Here is a 27,215-nt window from a genome sequence, read left to right on the forward strand (position 1 = left end):
GAATATTTCAGTTAGTGCTTTACAAATATATGACTTTATGTTCTATTAGTATAAATTGTAGTAGTAGTATAAATAGTAGTAGTAGAGGGGGGGGGGAGGGGAGAGGAGGAGGAGTAGGAGGGGGAGGAGGAGGATAAATGTTTCTTCTAAAGACCTGCCAAGTTTTAAAGGCATTGCTTCTCCAATGCTTGAGAAAAGGTCCTGGAAGGCATTTCTCAGGCCATTAAGTCAGCTTATTGAAAAGTAGAAAATGCAGTTTATCACCCTAAAGCAAAAGGAGTAGCTCGAGTTTTTCAGTAAATTAGCTTAAACTAAATTGATATCGTTTACATCCAGTCAAAAGCACATTTCTGCAAATTGGTTTTAGATTTTAAGTAAGGGCAATTTAAGTTCACTTTCTCAAAATCTGCTGAGTGCCTAAGCTGTGCACCTTCTAAGAATTAAAAACAACCACCACAGTGACTTGGCTTCTGTCTTCTAGATGCTGGTGTCTAGTTAAGGGAACAGACAGTGCACAGTGTATTAAGTTCCATAATGGAGGTAGGTATAAAATTATTGGAAATATAGATGGTGGGACTTTCGATTCAACACTGGAGGAATGAGTTTTTCAGGAAAATTATAGACAGGTGACATTTCATTGGCTTTCAAGAAATAATGAGTTTCTTGTTTGGATAAGATGGAATAATGATCCGAGTAGAAGGAACAGTTAGAGCAAAGGAAGAAAGGACTAAAAATTCATAGCTATTTGTTGAATGACGATTGACCCATTCTAATGTTTCTACAGAATAGAATGCATTAGATGTAAATGTGGTAATGGAAAGGTTGTGCTTTCTGTATAGAGAGGCTGTCTGGAAAACTGAAATATTACCTTCCAAATCACAGTATTCTCATCTTTTCTTTCTAACATGCCATCAAAAAATTCATAACACATGTTAACTATATATATTTGTGATATATTTAAGCTTACTGGACCTTTCTTCAAGTAAAGCAATTATTCCTTTGCTTCTCCTCTAATTTAAAAAATTATTCCAATGTACTGTTCACTTCAAATAAAGTAAAGGTAAATTCCACAAATCATCTTTCAAAAGGACGACATAAGTTGTGCAAAAATAATACTAAAGATACAGACATCTATTGATTTTGATTCATGTAGCAGCCTATATGAGCTAATTGTAAAAGGCAATACATCTAAATAGCATGTGGTTAATAATGTCAGATTATACATTAAAGAAATACTGTCTATGCTAACTTTTTACTAAAAGTTATTTAAAAAAACTTCATTGCTCTTATTTCACACACACACAGTAAACCACCATACCATCAAGTAAATGAATGCAGTAAGTCATTCACCTTTCATACTGTGGGTGTGAAAACATTCTTAAATATAACTTGCTGAAAGTTATCTGCCATTTTCTTTAAGTATACAGATTCTCCATGACTTATGATGGGATTACATCCCGGTAATCCTTAGTTGAAAATATCATTAGGTCAGAAATGCATTTAATACACCAAACATCATACCTTAGTCTAGGCTACCATAAACATGCTCAGAACACTTACATTAGCCTATATTTGGACAAATAATCTCATAATGCAGTACATTGTAGAGTATTGGTTGATCATGGTTGATCATTGGTTGATCTCATGGCTGACTGGGAGCTTTGGCTTATTCCCACTACTCAGCATCTTGAGAAGTATTGTATCACATATCACTACCTGGGAGAAAGGGCAAAATTCAAAATTTGAAGTATAATTCCCACTGAATCTGTATAGCTTTTGCACAGTTGAAAAATCAAAAAATTTTAAGTGAAACCACTGCAAGCTGGGGACCATCTGTATTCACTGAATAAGTTTCCATACCTCTGAAGGGGAGTATGTATGTGTTCATAATTCAAGTATATTTAATGATACTTACTAGACTTGAAATGTATTATCCACATATACATTGTGATATTGTTTTAACAGGAATAATTCTACTTAATAAATGGTATGTGCTGAACTTTCTATATTCTGTGTCCCTTTTGTGACCAGTATCATGTATTTTAGAATTAGTTAACTAGAATTACAGGTAACTGGGTCAATTATGGGTTTCGTTATATAAAACAAACTGAGCTGCATGGAGCTTGAACCTACAGTGTTGGTCCATTGTGGTCTTTCTGTCCACCTTAGATACCATCCACAGAATTATCCGTCTAAGTGAGCGTGCTGTTTGTGTGTGTGTGTTTGTCTGTTTATTACAGCCTACTTGATTCTAAAAATTATTTGTATATATAACGAAGAAAGAAGCACTATATTCAGCATGTTTAAAAATATTAAAATCTCAGATAATTTTAAAATAAAGAATATTCTGTTTGTTTTTTTTCCTCATCAGCTGTTAAGAAGAAAGCTGGCTTTATCACTCCAGTTCCAGGAGGTGTAGGACCCATGACAGTGGCAATGCTTCTGAAGAACACCCTTCTGGCAGCTAAACAAATCATTTACTAGATCACATGAAAGGATGAAGCAAACTGAAGTCATGCTATTTGTTTATTTGACAAAGGGTAAAACCTTTATATTTTACTACAAAGCTATTTATTTCTACATGGTATTTATTTTTTCATGGGTGAAATCATTGTGAATCAAATGATTCACATAATTTTATGCATTTCCTGCTAATTTATTTTGAGTTTTAAGAAAACAACCAAAACAATTCCAATGAAAATTTTAGTAACAATTGTTTATTTTGAGGATATTTGTTCTTAACATTAAAACAATAAAGGGCTCATAATAAATAAATATATTTTTGACACAATTAAATATTACATATAATATGTTTTCAACAAATGTCCTGTCAGCCAAATGGGTACCCATATAAAATGTAATTTAGGTTTTGCTATTTGCATGCTCACATTTTCAGTATATTTTATGATCTATGTCATATGCTGAAAAAGAGCTTGTTTACTGCAAGAAAAATGGAATATTGAAAATGAAATCTTGATCTCAACTATCCCCCAAATGCATCCTATAAGTCCATCCTAATGAGAAATGATATTCTATTTAAGGAAAGGAAAATATTCCAGGAAGGCAAAAAATGCAATGCTATTTGGAAGGGTAATGATTTTATCACATTGTGAGTGACTACTAAGAGTAATGATTATATCACATTGTGAATGACTACTTGCCACAGTAAAAATACATGAAGAATGTCTTAGGCTTAAATGTTGTTTCTTTCTTCTTCTAAAAAATATTTGGATAGTACCTTCACTGAGAAATAATGGAAAAATCAAAAAATAAGTAAACAGACAAAACTAAAGTTGTATTTTCCCACAAATATCGTATGAATTAGGTCATATTAAAGAACAGCAGCTGTTAATGTTTGTTCACAAATTCAGAAATCTAATAGGAAAACATGATACTTTCAATGTGCCAAAACTAAATCTTAGTATACAACTAAAAATCTCCTGCCTTCTTGCCTACATGTCTTCCCTCTTTTGTTACAGCATTTGTTCCTCAAAGTAGACGCAACGTTTCTAACACAATTTAAATTAGGAAATATATATGAATGTCATTGAAGTCTATTTTGAGACTGCTAAAGCTGTTTAATTGATACTGTGTTTTCATGCCCAAATCCCAGTATGTTTATGTACCAATAATGACTCTTACCCAGCGCATGTCTTTATCAGTGTGTACTCATGACTATTTGTGTGAAAATAGACTAGATGTTTATAATTAATACCATTGCAACTGTATAATAAAAGCAATTTGAAGAAAAGCTATATTCTTTTTTTCTTAAGATAGATATAAATTTCTTACCCATTTCCTTACTACATCCTGGAGAAATGTACAAGTTTCTAAAATGTGAAAGAAAAGGTTATATAGCATATTCCACAGTCAATTCAGACCAATTGTTGTCTGATAACCCTGACAGAAGTTTAAATTTAAAGCTTCCAAGCAAACATTCAGAAAGGGCCTCTTTAATTTTTAAGGGTTCCTAACTCCCAAAACAAAGTGACTAAAATACATGTATGTGGAAAATGTGAAGACTGTAATTTTGAGCTCTACCCCAGCAGAGGTGCGGGAATAGTTCCTTTGGAATAACATTCAGAATTTAGACTTTCTGTAAAATAATTAGGATGCTGTAGAAGAAAAATTACTCTGACACTTGTTTAAAACAGTCAAGAAGATGTGAAGACCATTGCAGTGGATGAAAGAGACCAAACTAATTCTGAATACAACATGGACAGCTAGGGATTTATAGCCAATGAGCAGAGCTAGGGGATTGGTGGATGGAAAATTACTAAGAGGAACTTTAGATATTCAGGGCAGGGGGATTCTCACTAAACTGGCTTGTCAGGATGCTTGGTAACAGCAGGCCAAATGCTTAGATATCAAGGGAAGGGGATCAGAAACTAGATAAAATAGCAAGGGTGAGGGACTCTCTATAAACTGACTTAGCAGGATTCTTTACTAAAACTGGGCTCAATGGGTCTAGATCAAGACCTGATCAGGGAGAGAGCTCAGAGGAACCTCAGGTTTGGTGACAGAGTCAACATATTACAGAGGAAAAGTCAATTTATTGGAACCATAACTTCATAGTTATTTGATGTCCTTGAAAGATAGACATGTCGGCCTTGCGGAGGAGCGTAGAGATTGTTTTCTTCTCCTACCACATCTGTATCTGTAAAGTATCTGTAAAGAGCACCCTAAAGAACATAATAAAGTTACAGAAATTATTATGAGCTTAGCATATATGTATGAAAGCAAGAGTTGCAATTAGACAAAAATGGAAGGTTTGTTTTGGAGAGTGGTACAGCTGGATAAGTATGCAAAAATAAATTAGAGGAGTGGATAAATCAGAATTTGGCAGTATTCAGCAAGTTACGAGAATTGTAGTTAGAGATCAGAAGTTGTTATCATTGACTAACATGAGAAAATTGTGAAAGGGAGCTGACTTTGGAGTAGTGATAATATGTTCAGTTTAAAATGTGTTAAGTTTGAGGTGATGACATAATACATAGATAAGAATTCTGAAGTAATAGCAGTCTAGGAAGAGGATAAGAATTCATAGTTAGTGATAAGAATTTAGGACTCGTCAGCATATACTGTCACACTAAATTCCTGGCCTTGGTAACCATTATACACACTCTGTGTCTTTCTACACTTACTCAGTAGTAACAACTATCCTTAACTGAGCACTTAGCATGTGCTAAATACTTTCCTCTTTTGTTCTTTTTTTTTTTTTTTTTTTTTGACAGGGTCTCACTCTGTTTCCCAGGCTAGAGTACAGTGGTGTGATCACTGCTCACTGCAGCCTCCACCTCTGAGGCTCAAGCAATCCTCCCACCTCAACCTCTGGAGTAGCTGGGACCGCAGGCAAGTGCCACCATGCCCAGCTAAGTTTTTAATTTTTTGTAGAGAGGGGTCTCACTGTATTGCCTAACTGGTCTCAAACTCCTGGGATCAAGCGATTCTTCTGACTTGGCCTCCCAAAGTACCTTTTTTTTTTTTTTCTTTGCTCATTATTGACAATCTCCTCTTAATAGATGAGAAAATTATTGACCCTCCTGATTATTAAAAAGCCTCAGCCAAGGCCAAATAGATAGAAAAGGTGGAATTTGAATTCACAACAAAATCTGTTGGGATGATGTGAGTCAGAAGCCACTCCTTTTACTACTCCACTCTGCCTTCCCTCAGATCCCACCCCCAACCCCAAGTCCTTTCTCTTATCACTGGGTGTCTAAATCCTACTTGTTATTTAAGATTCACTTCAAATGAAACTTGTCCATGAAAAATGTCATCCCTTACTTCTCAGAGCCCTTTATGCACACATTCATGGCAGTTGTCACTCTCTACCCAGTACTGCAGTTATGTATGTACTTTCCCTAGATCCCTTTAGTTCCTTGAAGTCAAAATCTATGCATGATTTATCTATTTGTCTTACAAATATCATCTCACCCAGCCCAGTGCCACGGATGTAGTAGTCATTCAATATTTTGTGAATGAATGCAACTGAATCCATGAAAGTGACAGAATAAACCTAGAGAGAGAATCAATGAACTGATCACCATTCTCTGCCAATGACCAGCAATAAATTTTGGTTGAGTTAGTGAAACAGCAAGGAAAAAAACATAGAAAGGGGAGGGAAGAACAAACTTTCAGATATTCTCTGTTCTAAAATAAACTTCTAGAAGAAGAAAGATAAGTACATTTAAAAACCCGAAAACATGGCATGAAGGAAAAGTAATAGTGGAGATCTTGGCCTCTCGTTTCCTTCTCCTTTCCTTCTCCTTTCTCACCCTAACCTACTTTAATGCATATTAAGAATGAATAAAGATATCAGAAAAACCACCTTACAGTATCCATCTCCCACATTCTTTAGGATTTGGAGAAAGGACTTTTGGGTGAGACGTTTGAAGACATGAAGGGAGTGGACTTTCCTGTAAAGACTGTAAGTGGGAGCCATGAGTACGGACCCCAGAGGAAAGGCAACATGTTTGATGACTTAGAGTTACTTTCTAGTATACACCATAAACTAAAGCAGAAGATGGGTTTCTATATTAAGTGGCCCCGTTTATCAGAAAGGCTGCAGTTCCATCTCTCAGCCCAGATGTGAGTGAAAATCACAGTTTATTAAATATTTAGTTTTTTTCTAATAAAGGTAATTTATTTAAAGCTTGATTTTAGGAGATAATTAAGGGAATTCTTTTGAGATCACTTCAACAACTCCAAGAGAACACAGTTAGGGATGGAAACAGCATATGATTTAGAATGTGAAAATATAGAATTCAAGTCCTTTTGTTTGTTTGTTTTGTTTTGTTTTGTTTTGTTTGAGACAGGGTCTGTAGCACAGGCTGGGGTGACATGATATAATCATGGCTCATTGCAGCCTTGACCTCCCAGGCTCAAGTGATCCTCCTACTGAGCCTCTCAAGTAACTCAGACTACCATGCCCAGCTAATTTATTTTTTGTATAGTCAAGGTCTTGCTCTGTTGCCCAGGCTGGTCTCAAACTCCTGGGCTCAAGCAATCTTCCTCCCTCAGCCTCTGAAAGTGCTGAGATTGCAAGTATGAGCCACTGCACCTGGCCAAGATTGAAGTCCTGACTCTAGAAATGTCCTTTGGCAAGTCACTTAATTCTTTTGAGCCTCAATTTGTCATTTGTCATGTGAGAATAGAAATAATGCCTGTTATTTATTTCCTTATTCTCTGAAGACAGATTCATTAAGTATTTACTAGATGTTAGGCACTGGATTTGTATGGGCCAGGGTTACTGAAGAAAGAACTGAGATGTGTAGGGGAACTGGTAAAGTGCAAAGGACTGCACCGGCTACAGTTAAGAGTTTTTACAAAGATAATCTTTGTACTTTGGTGTCTCAGTCTTAGAAATAAAGTATTTTATTCCAGCACTTTGGGAGACCAAGGTGGGTGGATCACAAGGTCAGGAGATGGAGACCATCCTGGCTAACACGGTGAAACCCTGTCTCTACTAAAAATACAAAAAATTATCAGGGCATGGTGGTGGGTGCCTGTAGTCCCAGCTACTCAGGAGGCTGAAGCGGGAGAATGGTGTGAACTTGGCAGGCGGAGCTAGCAGTGAGCCAAGATCGCGCCACTGCACTCCAGACCGGGCAACAGAGTGAGACTCCATCTCAAAAGAAAACAAATAAATAAATAAAAATAAAAAAAGAAAAGAAAAAAAGAACTAAAGTTTTTAATATGAGTCCTAACATCTCCCTCCAGAAACTACAAAAAGAATTGTGATGCTTTATTTAATCTTTTGTAAATGATTTCTTCTTAAATACTCAGCAATTGTGCCAAGAAGATTGTTCGATTTATAATTCAAATGTTATTTGCCTGGGAAATATATTATCCAGAAATTGACTTAGTAATCAACAGGTTTTAAAAAACCTACAAAAGTAGAAATGCAAAATGTAGGCACATTTAAAGTGAGTCAAGTACTATTATATTATTTTAACTTTAAAATGATGACTCCTGTGGTAAGTGATTGCCCAAGTTATAATGAGTTCAACAAGCTTGTTCTTGTGTGATTTCTAACACCACATTTATATTCGAATAGTGAAAGGGCTCCTTTCTGGTAAATCTAATTTGCTGGGTGGACATGATGCAAAAGATAACCTATCTTGACTTGAATATGTTTTTAGGGTTTTGAGGTTTCAAATTTCAAGAAAATACAAGCAATTGAAATTCCAGGCAGAAAGACTCAATGCCTCAGGAAGATATATTTATAAATTATTTATAGTAATTTGGGGCAAGTGAAAATTTCTGTAGTTGTAAAATATAGTAGCTGTAATGACATATTTTGGCCTTTAAAGTGCCACTTTAATAATTACAACTAGATGAACATTGAGAAATAATTTGAATGTCGTATTAACTTAGAATCTTTCTATTAATTGGATGTATCCAAACTAAATGTCATCTTAATTTTCTCTTAATGGAGAATTTTAATATTATTATTATTGCTATTATCATTGTGTTAGTACTTTACTGTTCTCTGTAGCTTAATCATTGGGATGCAGATTTAAGCATTGTTGTTTCTGGAACATGGTAGCCCATTTCGTTTACTCAGAAAAATGTTAAATAGCAGGATGACAGAAAGGTGAATGTTATACTATTACAAATAATTTTATTTACAGCACTTATCATAGTAAAACTAAGAAACAAACACTAAAATGGAATATGAAATGTCCGTGTTTTCACAAATTTAACTGTTCTCTGCAACTAAATTAACAAATTATCTTGATTTGAAATAGAACTCATAGTCTGTAATGAAAGGTGGTATAACCAACTACAGTTTCAGGGATATTTCTTTTAGAAACAGGTTATGCTGCTTCCTAATTTGCAGTTATGTTTGTTGAACTCCCGTATAGGTTTCTAGCATTGTTGGAGCTGGTATAGTTCTCTTCACACCAATGGGAGCCTTTCCTGAAATCACATTTTGTTCTTGTTGTTTTAAATACTTTTACATACATGATTATGCCCACAGGTAACAGGAAACCAATGTTTCAAAAGAAAAGTTGATTGCATTGCTAGATAATACAGGTATCCTAAACAAGTGCGTGAGCGCCCAGAGGCTTTCTGCTGCTGCCAGAAGTACATATTTTTTTGATTGGTAAGAACTGCCAGATGACGCTTCATGAAATATAAATGCCACAAAGACTCAGAGCTCAATAAAAACCTTCCACTCGTCAGTCTAGAAGGATAAGAGAAGGAAAGTTAAGCAGCTACAGGAAATGGCTTTGGAAGTTCCAATATCAGTCTATCTTTTATTCAACGGTAGGTAATTTCCTTTTGTTTTGTTAACTTTGTATCAGTGTAAAATGTGAATAGAATTTATTTTCTCTGCATTAGAGAGAAGTTGGTTTCTAATAGTTGTTCTTTATGGCAAAGATCAGAGTAATGAATCTGTGGCTTAATTTAGTTTCTTATGTCCTGTATGTTTCTTTCCTAATATATTTTGACACCTTTTTTGGGACCTCCAGAATGTTTGCTTTATACAATTGAAGAGTGATTGATACATTTAGTTATTATACTATAGTGTTCTTATTTTTGGATTAATATGTAAATGTATCAATGGTCTTAAAAATTGGGTTTTTATTTGCTCTAAGCCTAATATAGTCAATGGAATGGATGAGAAACTCTAAGGATTTTGCCCTAGTCACATCATGGATTTCAACTGAAATAAAAAAAAATAGAATAGGAATAAACAAAATAAGAATACTTTCCATCTGTTGCTTGTACATAGAAGGAGGCTCTCTGTTAAAGATGCTTTTGCCCCCTTAATACAGCAATGACAGCACTGACTGAAGAGGCAGCCGTGACTGTAACACCTCCAATCACAGCCCAGCAAGGTAACTGGACAGTTAACAAAACAGAAGGTATTTTCTTCCCATTTTCATATTTCACAAGACTTTTCTGAAACTTGGGAGAGAAATTTGGAGTGTGATAAAAGCAACATTGGCCATTTTTAATACATATTTTATTATTAGATAATCAACTCTTTTAGCAGGATGCTATTAAATTGAAGTGACAGATAAATGTGCCAGCAAATAATTGCCCTTTTAAAAGGAGGAAGTGAAGCAAATGAGACAAAAGCTGTCTTCAGTTACTGTCTTGAATGTGAAACAGGCCACGTTTTCTGCTTCATTTCTGCTTGGTTCCCAATAACCCCTGTGTGTTCAGAGATAGTTTGTCCCCATTTTGGCATTCTTGATGAGCAACATTATATTTTGATCTGTGATTATAAGCTTTGCTGCCAAAGACATTATGGTTACAAGATGAAAAGCACTTTCCCTCATCTTTGGAATGATCTTTTTTTCTTGTTTGCTTTGGAGTTTTTGTTGTTATTTTAGCATATGCTCTATTTCCTAACCACTTGTACCCAATTTTTGTTATTGATGGTGATGATATATTTTCTTTCATATTTAATTATTATCATGGTGGCTTCTGGATGCTCTTGAGCATCAGCGTTCTTTCTCAAATCTGTTTAAACTCTTAGAGGTGAAACTTGGAAAGCTTGCTGCTTACCAAGACCTGTGACTGAGTGGTTATGATTCTTTCGCAAATTGCATCCTGATTGTTATGTGAAGGCTGGCAATGTGATTTAGGACAGAGGAAACAGTATCTTGTACTCAGAGTCAGGCAAATAAAGGAAGATTGTCATATGTCAGTGTTCTTCATTTCCTCAATAATTTAAAATTTTAAATGACTGTCTCAAAATATTTTACCCATTTGATTTTTTGAATATCTATTGATTTGCAAAACGAGATCAATGTGGGTTTTAGAACAACTTTTAGCCAACTATTTGTCTTCTAAGCCTTTGAACAAAGAGGAAACAGCTTATTAGAATATAATATACTGGCCTGGCGCAGTGGCTCATGTCTGTAATCCCAGCACTTTGGGAGGCTGAGGCGGGCAGATCACCTGAGGTCAGGGGTTTGAGACCAGCCTGGCCAACATGGTGAAACCCCGTCTCTACTAAAAATACAAAAATTAGCTGGGCATGGTGGCACATGCCTGTAATCTCAGCTACTCAGGAGGCTGATGAAGGAGAATTGCTTGAACCCGGGAGGGGGAGGCTGCAGTGAGCTGAGATGGGGCCATTGCACTCCAGCCTGGGTGACAGAGCCAGAGTCCGTCTGAAAAAAAAATAAAAAAATAAAAAAAAAAAAGAATATAATATACTGCAGAAAATTAAAGAAGCATAGTTTTCTCTCAGTGACTGACTTCGTAATAGCGTGCTCAGTACTATATTTTTGTTCTTCCTTAATGGTGAACAGCAAATAAAATTTTTTGAGTTACAAGTAATAATAACATTAAAAAGGAATCCAATACAGTCATCCTTCATAATTGGTTCAACATTGGTTCCAAGACCTCTTCTTCCTGCCCAGAGGGTACCTAAATCCACAGATGCTCAAATCCCTTATATAAAATAGCAAAATATTTGCATATAACCTATAGACACACACCCATGTACTTTAAATCATCCCTTGATTAGTTATGCCGAAAACATTGTAAACACTATATAAATAGTTGTTATACTGCATTGTTTAGGGAATAATGACAAGAAAAGAAGTCTGTACATGTTATGTACAGATGCTTTTTTTTTCAAATACTTTCCATATGAGTTTGGTTGAATTCACAGATGTGGATCCTATGAATATGGAGGTACAACTGTATATCATTTCTGTATTTTTCCTTTACTTTCTTGTTGGAGAACTTTAATTTTTCCTTTTGCTTTTTATCTAACTTAAAAATATCAATCTAGTATCTTAGAAAAATTTTTATAAAGTTATGATCATTCTCCTCATTCTTAGGGGAAAGATGAGTCTCTCTGGTATAACTTTTCTTCAGAAATGGCTTAATTCTCACATTTTTCTGCAAAATCTAGTTTCAGGCTTAGTTAATCGAACTTGTTTAGTCTTGAAATAGAAAGCACCCAGCACAGTTTATAATGGAAAATTCTCACTGCCTGAGAATTAATTATTAAAATGATAAATTGTATTCATCCTATTCAACAAAATGAATGTGAATTAGAAGGTAATGTGTATTCTCACCAAAATAAAGTAATACAGCATAGTATCTTGTCTGTAATCTTCGAATGCCTCTTAAAACTGTTTTTTTCCCTAAAAACAAGTAAGATTCACCTAATCTTAGCAAGGCAAATATGGTGTACCTTTATCATAATGATGAGGAAATATGTTTATTTCTAAAAATGACAAGTAAACTGCCATTGATTCTGCTTGAGAAAAATTTAAGAATCAAAAAGTATACCCCAAAGGACTCAATTATGCAATTTTACCCAAGGGTCATTCCCACTGCATAAACACCAACAATGGCATAGGTATGTCTTTTGTACATCAGAGAATCAGGAATAAGAATCTTGTTTATTATCTCACAAGTGTAAATTCAAATCTTCCCAAGTGCTGACTTCTCAGGTGTAAAGGAAGAAAATGGAAATATTATGTGAGACCTTCTATATTAGTTAGTACTCAGGCACAAGTCTGGGAAGCATTGCTCATAATAACCTGCTAAGACTAGAACCAATGCTGCCACCTTTTGGTGAATTTGTTGCCTTTTCTGTCTTACCACGCTGCTTTAAAAAATGAAACAATCATCAATCCACCTCCATCCCCTAATTAATTAATAATATGTCATATGTCTAGATGATATTAACCCAGCCCTTGTGAATACAACCTGCTAAGAGAATCAATAGTTTAAAGGACATAGCACCACCCCCAAATATCCTTAAAATTAAAAATTTATTTACATATGTATTAAAATTTTACCATAAAAGTAAGACACATTTCATTTGCTAATATTGTATCTCCTTTTCCTAGCTGACAATGTAGAAGGACCCATAGCCTTGAAGTTCTCACACCTTTGCCTGGAAGATCATAACAGTTACTGCATCAATGGTGCTTGTGCATTCCACCATGAACTAGAGAAAGCCATCTGCAGGTAAACGCAAAGAACTTTCCAAGTCCTAGAGACAGGAGATGATTTTATGCCTCTGTTGTTTCATATAGTACATTTCCACACTTTTCTCTCTTTAGTTTAAAAGGGTGCATAATCTGAACATGACTTGACAGGCCTCTACATATTTGAGTATCTAAGGAGTCTTTTGTCTAAACTATTTAATCCTCATTAATTAAAAACATGGTTGCCAGATTAGCAGCATCTCTTGAACCTGGTGCTTTTTAGAAATGCAGGATCTATGCTCTACTCCAGAACTACTGAATCAGAATCTGCATTTTTAACAACATGCAAAGGTGATTTTAAGTTTTGGAGTTGTTTTCAGGATGAAATGAAGGAAACTAAGGCAAAAACATTACAGGAATATGAAGTTCTAGAGCAACTAAGATACTATTTTTATGATCATGATTTGCTCAGTATTCTCCTATGGAAGAATAGACTAATGATTTTGCTAGAGTAAATTATGCAAGCATACTACCTTTTCCCTCTACTAATGAAGGGAAAATATGGGGCCTTCATGATTATTGGAAAATTCACAGCTGCTTCATTGCCCTTAACAGATTGGCTTTCATTTGGTATTTGCCTCTTCAAATTAAATTCCTTATTTCCATTTATTTTTTTAAATTTATTGAAACAGGTTATTTATTTGTATTTCTACCACCATAGGTTTTAAAATTAAACTTTTTTTCTTTTTTTAAAGGTGTTTTACTGGTTATACTGGAGAAAGGTGTGAGCACTTGACTTTAACTTCATATGCTGTGGATTCTTATGAAAAATACATTGCAATTGGGATTGGTGTTGGATTACTATTAAGTGGTTTTCTTGTTATTTTTTACTGCTATATAAGAAAAAGGTATGAAAAAGACAAAATATGAAGTCACTTCATATGCATTCGTTTGACAAATATTTATTCAGCCTCTATAATGTGCCAGGAATTGACATGTAAAATTTTTTTTAATTAAAAAAGAGCTGTAAATCTGGCAAAAAGTTTCTATGTAATATTTTTCATGCCTTTTCTCATAAACCCAGATGAGTGGTAAAAATTTGCTTCAGTTGTAATAGGAGAGTTTAAAAGTAGTCTCCCTTCATCCTATCTCTGTCTGCCCACATTGAAATTATAAATGATGAGGACAGCAGGCCCCAAGAAAGTAGGGACTAAGTATATCTTGTTCAAAATTGTGTATTCAGTGCCTTACACTATGCCTAGCACACAACACACTCTGAGTAAATATTTGTTGAGTGAAATAAAATTAAGAAACAAGTAAAAACTGAATAAAAATGTGTGACAAACACTGGCCATTTCTTCCCAGACATCAACTGGGGGTATCTTCAGAAGATACTGTCTTTTGCTAAAAACCTAAGAAGATAATCTACAAATAATTGTAATTATTTACATATTCATTCTTAATTCTTGTTTTTTTCCACATGAGTAATTTTTCCTTAAATCCGTGTAACTAGGATAAAGTCAAGAAATAAAGTGAGATACCCTAACAAAAAAATACAAATACATCATTTCCCTTGCTGTACTCTAAAAAGTTGTCATTTCTGAATGACCAAAACTGCCTGTTCAAAATTAGAAAAGTTTATTTTGCTTAACAAATACATCTTAGAGAGAATCAAATCTATATTATATCAGTTGTAGATTTGCCTAACAGACCAAGAAATGTAATAATAAGGAGGAGGAGGAGGAGGAGAAGGAGGTAAGACTTTTCCACGTTACTAAGGTGGCTCTCTGAGGTCAGATTTCCTAGGAGCAGAGCCTTCAGATGGAAATTGCTGTGCATATGATTGGTTGAGGGAGTACTCTACCTTTATTTTAGGTGAAACCCGTAATAAAGTAAGGAAAGCAGATGGAGCACAAGAAGAAGCTAAGCAAAGATGTGGCTTTAACTGAAGTGTAGCCGCAGTCTGATTCCACAGGGAGATCTAGAATGTGAATAGCAGTGTAGACTTCTCGCAAGGAGAAGAGGCATCTGGATTTCAGTATCCCATATTATTCAATCATGGACTCATGTGGGGTAAGGAACAGGGGCTTGTAATCTCCCAGCAATCTCCTGCCAGGGCACTCAGTTGGCCATGTGCAGACCCTGGGAGAAGACTGCTGCCAGTGAGCCTGTTAATGCCCACAGCTGCTGAGGGATGGGTTGACCAATGGGTAAAGGCGATCTGGGAGGGACACCAAGAGCAACTGCTGCAGGGTGCATTTATGTAAGCTTCAATGACCTATATGAACCACAGTCAAATTCATATGGAAACCAATGCTCTGTTTCAGGTGTCTAAAATTGAAATCACCTTACAATGTCTGTTCTGGAGAAAGACGACCGCTGTGAGGCCTTTGTGAAGAATTTTCATCAAGGCATCTGTAGAGATCAGTGAGCTCAAAATTAAAGTTTTCACATGAAACAACAAAACTTGTCAAGCTGACTAGACTCCAAAATAACGAAAGTTGGGATCACAATGAAATAAGAAGATAAACTTCAGCGTTGGCCTTTAGACTTTGCCATCCTTAAGGAGTGATGGAAGCCAAGTGAACAAGCTGCGGTGACAGAAGTCAAGTTCATTGTTTCACTCTGGGTTTTTTGTTGTTGTGTGGTTATTATTCTCACTACAGAAAGACTGAGTTTCATGTCCCTGGCTGTGTCAGATGTGAATTTTCATGGGAATAATAATCAACTTTGCAGCAAGCCAAAGCAATGCCTTGCTTGGGTTCTTCATGTTCTTACTACCCAGCATTTTTTACCACCTAGATGGACCTAATTCTATTTGCTCAATGAACCTTATCCCAAACTTGTTTTCATGGTGTCTAAAAGAATGTGATGTCAGCTTTTAGAATGAAATCAGTGTTAAGGTACCTCCAGTGAACCAAACATGTGTCTTAAATCTAAGCCACTGAAAACAGAATGGAAATTCCAAGGCAAATACAAATCATACGCAGCTTGTAACAACATACAGCCTTTATATGTAAAATATGGAATAAACTAGAGTTTCTGAAGACTGAAGCTATCTGGATATCAAGTCTGGAGTAGGCAAAGCATTTCCATTTCTACATGGATGATAAAACTTTGTGTTGGACTCACTGGTCCCTAATGCTTTTGTTCATCACTTCCTCCAGTTATCAGTGGAATTACCCGGTGACCATTCATTTGGACCGAGATCCTAGAACTCTCCTACTGAATAAAAGTCTACAATTGGCCCTAAAATAGAAACTGAAAACAGAATATAGAATTATTTCACCAGACCACAGCATGTGGAAACTTTCTTTATCATTTTTGGACACTTGTTAACAGATTTGCACATAAGAGGGAGAGGGAAAAAAAATGGAATAACAGTCAAAATAATAAGAATCAGTATCCAGGCCAAGCGCAGTGGTTCATGCCTGTAATCCCAGCACTTTCGAAGGCCGAGGCGGATGGATCACCTGAGGTCAAGAGTTTGAGACCAGCCTGGCCAACATGGTAAAACCCCGTCTCTACTAAAAATACAAAAATTAGCTGGGTGTAGTGGCGCATGCCTGTAATCCCAGCTACTCTGGAGGCTAACAAGAGAATCGCTTGAACCTGGGAGGCAGAGGTTGTAGTAAGCCGAGATGGCCACCCTGCGCTCCAACCTGGGCGACAAGAACGAAACTCCATCTGAAAAAAAAAAAAATCAGTATCCTTCCTCTTAGTTATATTTCTGCCACTTAATTCAAACAGTCATATGCAGGTTGCTTAATTTATTTGGGCTTTGGTTTCATTTTCTACAAGGCCCTGGTAGCTCTAAAACTTGACAGTGGAATAAGGAAATGTTTTTCCAAATGTGCATTGCCGGTGAGATCCTCAACATCAGCATATCGAGATGGACCTCAACCCCACCTCTAACCCTGAAACACACCACTCGATATTATCTAAGGTGTATATTTTACTGTTTAGTTTGTGAAATAATTTATTTTTGAAGGAAATATAAAATATTAAAGAGTAATAATATCTATCATTTTTTAAGATTCAATCTAAAACAATGGACTCTTTTTTTTTCCATTTGTGATGTAGATAAGCAAGACAATTTTGATCATGAGTGGTGAAAAGAGGATCAAACTTGACTATTCTTGCAATGACAGTCCAGCAACAAGCCTTTCATTTACATTAAATTATAACTTTTCATTCATTCCTAAACCAAACTTAAAATTCTGCTTCCCTTTGTGTAGAAGGTATTTAACTTGTTTTGTTTTTCCTTCAGAAGGAATTTAATGCAAATGAACTGCAGTCAGCACTTTCTGAATGTTTTCACACAGTATGCAAAGCTTACATCATACCAAGGAGTGGAGAATTGAAGTTTCCTCCCAATGACTCCAGTGACAGACCACACCTAGAAAGCGATTCTCTTCCTGAGTATTTCAAAAAGATGTAAAATAGCTGGGGAGAGTATGGGGAGAAATAATACAGGATTGCCTTTAAATAATTAAGAACTGCCTCCTGATAAAAGGAGAAAGAAATTAATGCTGGAGTCTGGAGGGGTGATAACTTTAAAGATTATAAATATTTGTTGTCTATAAATACTTATAAATTACAAACACAATATAATTAAAATTAGAACATCAGGAAGAGAATTAAAATCCTCAGGCTGAAAAACCAAAATGTTAACCAAAACAAATACAGAGATTCAACTTTTTTCATCTATAGAATAGCACTTATTAACAACATAAAATCTACCCTGTGAGATTGTATAGAAACTCAGAGTGTGGCTTATGATAACCATCTGTTTATGATATTTCATATAAAACAATCTTGTGATCCTGTAGTTCCTAGCATTAATTTTGTAGGAAGGCATTTCTGACATTCCTATGGAGCTAGAGCCACATCTGGCAATATTTAAGTACCTAAGCAGAACTTAAGTGGGAAAATGCATAAGTATAAGATATTTGGAAATTGTTTCATTTCTTTTCTATATGCAAGAAGACCCTAAAAAGAGCCTTTCAGTAAAGTTTGTGCTTCAGAACTACACTTTCAGCTATCAATCAATGTATCATTAATTGGGGGTGGATTATTTAGGAAACAAATGCCAACATGTTTCTGGCATCTTTAACTGCATTACACTAGCCAAGAGGTTCATCAATTTCTTTCATTCCCCATTTTGTCTCTTCCCTTTGTCTATCCTTCAATTATTTGAGAACACATTTTTAAGTCATCAATATTCATGAGTGCTTTATTATTTAGCATTTCAGAGTATAATGAGGATGGGGCACAGAAAATAATCTCAGCCATCCTGGAGTCAGTAAATTTGCAAAAAAAGTAATTGCAATGCTTGTCATTATATTCTTATATTCATTATATTATATTTCCCAAGGTAACTTTTCGTATAGTTGTGTTTTCATAAAGTTTGAAAAGGATGAAATTATAACTTAGTTCATCTTTTAGTCTTTCCTGGCACAATACGAATCTAATCCTTTAATTTTAACATGTTCATTTTGGTAATGTCAAGATTTCCATTCATTATATTTAATTGAGAAAAAAGTCATAAGAAAATAACAAACATCAGCAATTTAAGCTTTTGATTTAAACATGAAGACGATTCATCTATGCAGAGGACCATAAGGAAGCCATTTAATGTCTCTGCATTACAAAATGTAACATGCTTTCTCTGAAGTGATATACATATTGATATCCTGCAACCCACACTCATGGGAAGGGTTACCAAAATCCCTCTATTGCAAAACATCACTCTTTCTCGCTTACATCATGGCTGCATGACATCAGGACATGAGCAGCTGCCAAGATGAACTATAAATGTTGAAACTTAATTTACCAGTGTCTAGCACTGCTAATCTGGGTGAGCCCACATTTTCGTCCAAACCTTTGGCTCAGACTTATTCAGTAGCACATTCACAAATGTCTTTTCTAAATTCTGAATTTTTATTAAGTATTCAATTTTTACTAATTATTTAATCCATCAATGCCCAGTTCAGAGTATAAGAGCTTAAACAGTTAATTTTCTAAGAATTGTAAGGCTAGGCCCCTTAATAATATCCATGTGAATACATGCATCCCATCATTATATTTTACTTCTCTTCCAAAACTGAACATGATGGATGTTCCAGATTGTCGGCAACACCCACAGCTTCCAAAGAAACATCTCATAAAGATGAGAAATGTGATTACATGTTTAAGTTCTTTGTAAGTTCTAGATATTAGCCCTTTGTCAGATGAGTAGATTGCAAAATTTTTCTCCCATTCTGTAGGTTGCCTGTTCACTCTGATGGTAGTTTCTTTTGCTGTGTTTTCTTTTTCTTTAGTTTAATTAGATCCCATTTGTCAATTTTGGCTTTTGTTGCCATTGCTTTTGGTGTTTTAGTCATGAAGTCCTTGCCCGTGCCTGTGGCCTGAATGGTATTGCCTAGTTTTCTTCTGGGATTTTTACAGTTTTAGGTCTAACATTTAAGTCTTTAATCCATCTTGAATTAATTTTTGTATAAGGTGTAAGGGAGGGATCCAGTTTCAGCTTTCTACATATGACTAGCCAGTTTTCCCAGCACCATTTATTAAATAAGGAATCCTTTCCCCATTTCTTGTTTTTGTCAAAGATCAGATGGTTGTAGATGTGTGGTATTATTTCCGAAGGCTCTGTTCTGTTCCATTGGTCTATATCTCTGTTTTGGTACCAGTACCGTGCAGTTTTGGTTACTGTACCCTTGTAGTGTAGTTTGAAGTCAGGTAGCGTGATGCCTCCAGCTTTGTTCTTTTGGCTTAGGATTGTCTTGGCAATGTGGGCTCTTTTTTGGTTCCATATGAACTTTAAAGCAGTTTTTTTTTTTTTCTAATTCTGTGAAGAAAGTCATTGGTAGCTTGATGGAGATGGCATTGAATCTATAAATTACCTTGGCAATATGGGCATTTTCACTATATTGATTCTTCCTATCCATGAGCATGGACCCCATCAAAAAGTGGGCAAAGGATATGAACAGACACTTATCAAAAGAAGACATTTATGCAGCCAACAGACACATGAAAAAATGCTCATCATCACTGACCATCAGAGAAACGCAAATTAAAACCACAATGAGATACCATCTCACACCATTTAGAATGGTGATCATTAAAAAGTCAGGAAACAACAGGTGCTGGAGAGGATGTGGAGACAGAGGAACACTTTTACACTGTTGGTAGGACTGTAAACTAGTTCAACCATTGTGGAAGACACTGTGGTGATTCTTCAAGGATCTAGAACTAGAAATACCATTTGACCCAGCCATCCCATTACTGGGTATATACCCAAAGGATTATAAATCACGCTGCTATAAAGATACATGCACATGTATGTTTATTGTGGTACTATTCACAATAGCAAAGACTTGGAACCAACCCAAATGTCCATCAATGATAGACTGGATTAAGAAAATGTGGCACATATACACCATGGAATACTATGCAGCCATAAAAAAGGGTGAGTTCATGTCCTTTGCAGGGACATGGATGAAGCTGGAAACCATCATCTGAGCAAACTATTGCAAGGACAGAAAACCAACACTGCATGTTCTCACTCATAGGTGGGAATTGAACAATGAGAACACTTGGACACAGGGTGGGGAACATCACACACTGGGGCCTGTCATGAGATGGGGGTAGGAGAGAGGAATAGCATTAGGAGATATACCTAATGTAAATGACAAGTTAATGGGTGCAGCACACCAACATGGAACATGTATACATATGTAACAAACCTGCACATTGTGCACATGTACCCTAGAACTTAAAGTATGATTAAAAAAAAAAGAAAGAAAGAAATGTGATTATATGGTAATAAGGAGAGCTGAATTGTTCAGTCAGTGTTAACTAAACACCTCATGGCCTTTCTTTGTCATTTTTATGTCTCAGATATTATTGGGGCATAAGTTATCTAGATTAAAATTGGGTTAAGTTCACAGTCAACCAGCTGTCAAACTAGCCGTATTACTGATCTTTAAGAGGGTAATTTTTTTTTTTTTTTTGAGATGGAGTCTGTCTCACTCTGTCACCAGGCTGGAGTGCAGTAGCGCAATCTCGCTCACTACAACCTCCACCTCCCAGGTTCAAGCGATTCTCCTGCCTCAGCCTCCCAAGTAGCTGGGACTACAGGCGTGTGCCACCACGCCCAGCTAATATTTGTACTTATAGCAGAGACGGGGTTTCACCATGTTGGCTGGGATGGTCTCGATCTCTTGACCTTGTGATCCGCCCACCTCAGCCTCCCAAAGTGCTGGATTACAGGCGTGAGCCACCATGCCTGGCCACAAAATAATAATAATATTTGTCATGGATCAACCACAAAATTCCCCTGCTGTCATCTGCAAATTATTAAGATATGTATAACACCCTCAGGGTGGGGTCAGATCAATGTCAAGTGCCTGCTCACAGTTGAGTGCGCAGTCTGGGGAGAGACTGTATACTGTAAAGGAACTCTGGCTTATCCTATGACTCAAGGAATGAGGAGTATTCTCTTAGAGTACTCTCTTGGAATATTGGGAATATTCTACTCTAGCCTGTAGTCAGTATTCCTAGAGAACATTGGAAATATTCTAATCTAGCCTGTAACCGTTGGCTATAGGCTATTTCCCAATACTTCTTAGCTTTATTGAGACATATCTGACTCAGGTTGTTTTTGAGATGAGGAGTGAGGAATCCAAGTGGTTTTCATGTCTACAGTAAAATCTCATCAACCCCCTTCTCTCCACGTTATCCTCAATCCTACCTCAGCCCCACATGCACCTTGCAGAAAAGCAGTAAGTAGTGGTCCAGTAAGTAATGGTTCAGCTGAAGAAAAAAATTGCAAGATAACATTTTACAAAATGTGCCCAATAGTTTGGCACTAAAATGACCTGTATTCTAGTTCAGCTGTGTGATTTGAACTTTACTGGGACCCTTTGGATATGATATCCTTGCCTGTTAAGTGGAGAAGTTAGACTCTGAAGATGACCTCCACATTCCCTTCCTGGTTGGTAGTTGTACAATGGAAATGTGACACCTATAAGCAGATCCAGTCCACAGACATATTCCCTTTAGCTTTCATGGTGTTTGTTTTAAATCAAGCCCATGTTTAAAAACCAAGCTGTTTTATTACTTTAAAAAATCTAGCCTCTTTTGAAAAATAAAAAATATAGAGCTCTGGTCCTATTTTCTTTGTGCCAGCACTCTATAACTTTTGTAACTTTGGTTAGAAGGAGCATGACTCAATACCCAACTGCTGCTGATGCTTAGGCTGCCAGTCCAGGGTCCTATGGGCCTTTAAGTCTGCAAACTTGCTTATTTGGTTTAATTTTCATCTTTTCTCATCTAAATTCTCCTGAGTCTAATCATTAAGATGACTGTAGAGGGCCCCATTGTACTGCAAACCTCATAAACCATAAAGGAGTCTCAGATCAAAGAGTTGCCCAGGAATGTGCTTATTAGGAAAACCCACACTCACCTGGAAACCGGCAGGGGTGGCATCTGGTGACTCAGGCACTGCCCCGCCCACACCTTCAGTCACTGTCTGCTATAATCCTTGTCAGATCTGTCTTTTCAGTGCACAGGCTTGCTTATGTTGCCTCCCAGCTTAAGAACTGACACCGACTCGCCATTGTGCACCAGGTCTAGTAAGGACTGCTCAGCCTGCAGTGTGAAGCCCTCTCCAGGCAGGCTCGGGTGGTCTGTCTTTCTCATCCCCCCTCGCCCTATGCATATCATCAACTGTGGCCTACCGCTGCTCTATGCTCTGCAAATGAGCCACACAATCCATCTCTGTGTTTTACGGTCTCCACTGTTCCTGCTACATGTATTATCCTCCCTCACCTCTGTCTGCCAAGATCATATTATTTTTTTTTCAAATGCTGCCCCTTCCTTAAAGAATGGTGTTATTTACATATGTCATTTCTCCTTCTTTTGAATTTCCTTGACATCTTTCTCTTTTTTTTTTTTTTAACTTTTCAAATACTTACATTCTGCCTTGTATTATAATTACTTATGTTCTTGGCTAAGTTCCAATTGTAATAATAACAATGAACTTCATTTATTAAATTCACATCATAGACTGGGCACAGTGCTAAGTAATTTGCAGATAGTATCTCCCTCAATCCTCAGAGACATCCAGGAGAAAGGTTTTATTAGGGGTTGTGTTCAATAGTGGTTAAGAAGACAAGTGTCTGGAGTTTAACAGACAGGTTGAAATCCAGCTTCACTCCTACTGACTGTGCTACCTTAATCAAGTTTTTTTTTGTTTGTTTTTTTGTTGTTTTTTTTTTTACTTTTCTAAGCCCAAATTTTGTCATTTGTAGAAATGGGACAATATTTATATCATAGATTGTTTTGAGGTTAATAATAAGTGATCAATGAATGTTAGCTATTTTATTACAATCTAATTCCATTTTTCATATTAGGACACTAAAATTCAGAAAGTTTAAGCAACTTGTTCAATGATATGCACCCAGTAAGTGGTGGAACCTAGATTTGGCTGCAAGGCTGTCCAGTTCCCAGGCTTTATGGTCTCAATTAGTGACAGGCAGGTGAGCACATGGCTGCTGGTCTCTCTGAATACAAGTCCTGCTGCACTTAGCACAGTATGGCCATAGTTGAGTTTGCCCAGTGTTGTTTGAAGTGGGATCTGCATTCTCAGAGAGCTGGGTTTCGAATTCCAGCTGTTTATTAGCTTTGTGGTTTAGAATAAATTATCCCTCTAATTCATAGTTGCCTCCATTATAAAATGGGGAAAATAATCACACCCACAGGGTCATTTTAGGATTAAGTTAAATCAGGTAGCTAATACAGGTAAAATTCATAGAACATAGCACTCATTCAATAAATATTATTTTAATTATAAAGCATCTAAAACTCCATTGAAACTCTTATTGATACTCAACCTGGTAAGTTTTGTTACAAGGTGACATACGTTCCTAAAAATCATTACACTAAAAAATTGAGCAGGATATCCCACAGGACTCATTCAAAAATGGGGGTTTGAGAAACAATACTCAAAAAGCTTCATCAGTAACGTATTTAAAAAAAAAACTCTAAAAATGGTAACACAGTTTTATACATTTTAGGTGGTTAAAATGTACATAAACAGTACAATAAACATGGTACGTTATCTTTAAAAAGACCTGCGGTTTGCTTGTGGAAGTGGGTATTGGCAGGATTTAGCTTGTGAATTATTATCAAGTGATGGAGGAGGGGTTTTTAAAATTGGGTGGAAAGTTATAACAGCAGATGTGGTTGAGTGTGGTTTATAACTCAAACATGAGCCAAGATCGCTGGTAGATATTTGAGAATCACACACGTGTGTGCTCTCTCCTATGCTGCTCTGCTCAACAGTTTTCCTTATCATCTAGCATTTCTCTCTGGTGACATTATACCTAAGCAAACACAAAGTTCCTGTTATGTACAAATTATTCTTTATGTTGGAAAAAACTCACGCTTTAAAACAAGCATTAAAACAGAATTGACTGTACCTTGAAATTATCATAAGCCTTGTATCTCAGCCTAAACCTTCATCATAATTATTAAACATTTGAAATATTCTGATATTAGGCACTCAAGACCTTGGGACCTGGGGGTTATCATAACCCTCATTTCTCCACCTAAATTTAACAAGTGTCAAGGACAAAATTCCAAAGCCCCATATTACTGTGGATTCAAGTTCTTATCATATTATTTGTACTTTTTGTCAAGCTATAAATGAATAGAAACCTTTATGACTATATTTTCCTTGTTAAATCAACTAACATTCAAAGATGTTTTTCATCCTAACATTATCAACTTACTGTACTAATATGAATAGCTCTAATTCTTCTTATTTTCCTCAAGACTTATTCTCCTCTGTTTTACCCTCTGAGCAAACTGTTACTTTTATTCAAAAGTGTTTAAATGGTGTGGAAGAAAAACAATTTTGCTTCCTTCAGCAGAATATATTAGGCAGTATATTAGCCCAAACTGCAGATCTTACAGCAAGAAATTGCTTAAGAATTGATGAAACAGTTGATTAAAAAAAGGAACCATTAAACAAAGGAAATCTATAAGAAATAAGAGAGTCAAACTTGGTATATACAGGTATGAGGGTCCTCAGTTTGAGTCTAACACATGTTACTGTCAGGGGTTAGGCCTGTCTGGGTAGGCTGAGCAAACACGTGCATCTGCAAACCGGTGCTTTGGGTAGACTGAAGTCCATTTGCTTGAGGAACTAGAGAGCTTCTGATAGGTGAGCATACCTTCAGCTGCTCCTTAAACCTAATTAGAATCTATTTATCTTCCAGTGGTTTGTATTTGCATGTTGTAAAAATTAGAAGTTTTTTGTTTGTTTTTGTGCCTTTCCAGCACCCATGCCCCTTCCAAAAACCACACCAATTTTGCTGTGGACTACCATTCTCCTTTACCTTCATTGCACCTGGTTTAGTTGTACATCCCTCAATTCTAATTCCAGAAGTGATCAAAGCATTCCATTACCTCCAGTACTACTGCTATAGAGACAGGAACAATACAGGATGGTCCAAGAGAATAGAAAATTCCAGGCAGCAGTTTTACATAACTAGCAAAAAGAAGCTGTTGAAATAGCTGCAGAGGCTAGGGGCTGATAAGACCCTGAAAAAAAGGGTATGGACCAAGCTGCCTAAGAAAAACCAGACACAACGTGGTGGATTTGGCCTTGCTTTTACCTGGGACCTCATTATATGCTCATTAACATACTAAATCACACACCCACAGGTGCCACGACAGTTCCAGGAACACACCTATTTGGTGTAAAAATGGGTGGCACCAAAGTTCAGAGAAATCTTCACCTTTTTCAAGGAACATACATGAATATTCTGTTCCTTGGTTAAAGAAACCCATAAAGGCAGAAGTCTCAAATTCCGCTATACAACTCTGAGTACACCCACACTCCCCTTTCTTGAGTGTGTACTTTTCATTTTGAAATAAATCTCCATACTTCCCCTATTTTGTAACTCATCCTTGAATGTTTTCTTGTGAAGGTATCAAGAACCTGAGCACCAGCTGGGTTCAAAGTCCCACCGACATTTGGGAACTTCCCCCAGCCCACAGGTATTACTAACATTAACTGAGTGGCATGCATTCCACCTAAGCTAGATGAATGAAAATCAGACCTGGGACTTTTATTGATACTCTCTCTGGGAAGTGATGGGGAGTTCTCTCTTTCAGATTGCATTGTTAAATCAGCAGAATCACATCTTAGATTTGCTAAAGCCCGTCAGTGCTACTACAGAACAATAGGCTACCTGAGAATGAAACTACCACAGAGAGAAGCAGTGAGAAGCAGGGAAGATAATCAGGTTCCTAACAACATTGTTTGAGCCCTGATTTGAGCCATGTTTTGAATTTCCAGTTATGGCTTTGGACTTCTTTAGATAAATTAGATATTAGGGTTCATCGTTATCTTAAACATTAACCATCTTCCTAGGCTATCACGTTTACTCAAAGATGAAAGTAGAAAGTTCTGAAATTTTTGCTCCTTAAAGGTTCTTTAATACATATATGCAGTCTTGCATTTTCATATAAGCCCAACTCATTTTAAATGAAAAGTTCAAAGACTAAAAAATTTGCACATACAATGAATAACAAAAAATATGGCACTTTTTTTCACATTTAGAGGATCTGGATATTAACATTGCAGTTAGTAACCCATACGGTTATGCTGTTTATAAAGTATGCTTTCTAGATGCATCCATGAGTCCTTTACAGAAAGGTTTTTTTTTCAAACATTAGTTTGTAACCTTCTAAATCAGTAGCAATTTTTAATTTTTGATTACATAAAACCACTGGTTCCCACAAATCAATTTTACCATATTCCAGTCTTGTGTAAATAACAAATATTTTTCTTACTTTGCGTGCAGAATACATAGCAAAAAGAGTTCCAGCGTTCTGCAATAAGTCTCTAGATAACAAATAAACTGAAAATTCTGTTTTTCTAAAACATCATTCTTACTTAAAACAAGAAATTTGGTTTATAATCTTATACAGAGAGTATTTAAGATGAGAAAAATTCAGAAAAACTTGAAATCATGAGGCATGTTGAAAAAAAGTAATTGCCCGTTACTGCACTGAACTTGAAAATGAAGCAGTTGAGGCAGGCTTTTAACCACCACTGGTGAACCAGTAGTGGCAAGCAACAGCAGATTTATAAATTTTTTAAAATTGTGAGATAATTAATTAAAGATCAGTTTATTGCTGTGAAGCAAATGACCCAAAATCTTGATGTTTCTTTAGTGAGAATATCCAAGAAATAAACTCATAAAAGTCATCAGGCTCACT

At 36.2% G+C, this 27,215-nt stretch overlaps 2 protein-coding genes across 18 annotated transcripts in view; both read left to right on the forward strand.

Moving 5' to 3' along the window:
- Nucleotides 1–9,072, forward strand: part of MTHFD2L (methylenetetrahydrofolate dehydrogenase (NADP+ dependent) 2 like) — a 185,462-nt gene extending 176,390 nt beyond the window's left edge. For 8 of the 14 annotated variants that reach the window (XM_021938529.2, XM_021938525.2, XM_021938526.2 and 5 more), the window contains one exon: nucleotides 2,372–2,510. In XM_021938529.2, the coding sequence (XP_021794221.1) occupies nucleotides 2,372–2,484 (113 nt within the window). In that variant the 3' untranslated portion in view covers nucleotides 2,485–2,510. Of the gene's footprint in view, nucleotides 1–2,371; nucleotides 3,752–5,234; nucleotides 5,259–6,358; nucleotides 6,428–8,983 lie in introns of those variants that run through there. The other 6 variants (XR_004182781.1, XM_021938523.2, XM_021938531.2 and 3 more) reach the window with 4 other exon arrangements.
- A 94-nt stretch (nucleotides 9,073–9,166) lies between these two features.
- Nucleotides 9,167–18,245, forward strand: EPGN (epithelial mitogen). Of its 4 annotated transcripts, none has more exons than XM_021938535.2 (5): nucleotides 9,167–9,273; nucleotides 9,786–9,875; nucleotides 12,837–12,957; nucleotides 13,673–13,825; nucleotides 15,245–18,245. In XM_021938535.2, the coding sequence occupies exons 1-5, from the start codon at nucleotides 9,231–9,233 to the stop codon at nucleotides 15,300–15,302; spliced, it is 465 nt and encodes a 154-aa protein (XP_021794227.1). In that variant the 5' UTR covers nucleotides 9,167–9,230; the 3' UTR covers nucleotides 15,303–18,245. The 4 variants fall into 4 exon arrangements, with proteins under 4 accessions (XP_021794227.1, XP_021794229.1, XP_021794228.1 ...); XM_021938537.2 differs by having other exon boundaries at nucleotides 13,673–13,699; XM_021938536.2 differs by having other exon boundaries at nucleotides 9,786–9,848.
- The last annotated feature ends 8,970 nt before the right edge of the window (nucleotides 18,246–27,215 follow it).

Source organism: Papio anubis, chromosome 3 (assembly GCF_008728515.1).
Source record: "Papio anubis isolate 15944 chromosome 3, Panubis1.0, whole genome shotgun sequence".
Classification (NCBI taxonomy): domain Eukaryota; kingdom Metazoa; phylum Chordata; class Mammalia; order Primates; family Cercopithecidae; genus Papio; species Papio anubis.

Excerpts from the sequence above, each read along its gene's own strand:
- EPGN (XM_021938535.2), top strand. The coding sequence starts at position 9,231 with ATGGCTTTGGAAGTTCCAATATCAGTCTATCTTTTATTCAACG. Across the intron at positions 9,274-9,785 it reads AGTCTATCTTTTATTCAACG|CAATGACAGCACTGACTGAA; the intron begins GTAGGTAATTTC and ends CCCTTAATACAG. Across the intron at positions 9,876-12,836 it reads GACAGTTAACAAAACAGAAG|CTGACAATGTAGAAGGACCC; the intron begins GTATTTTCTTCC and ends TCCTTTTCCTAG.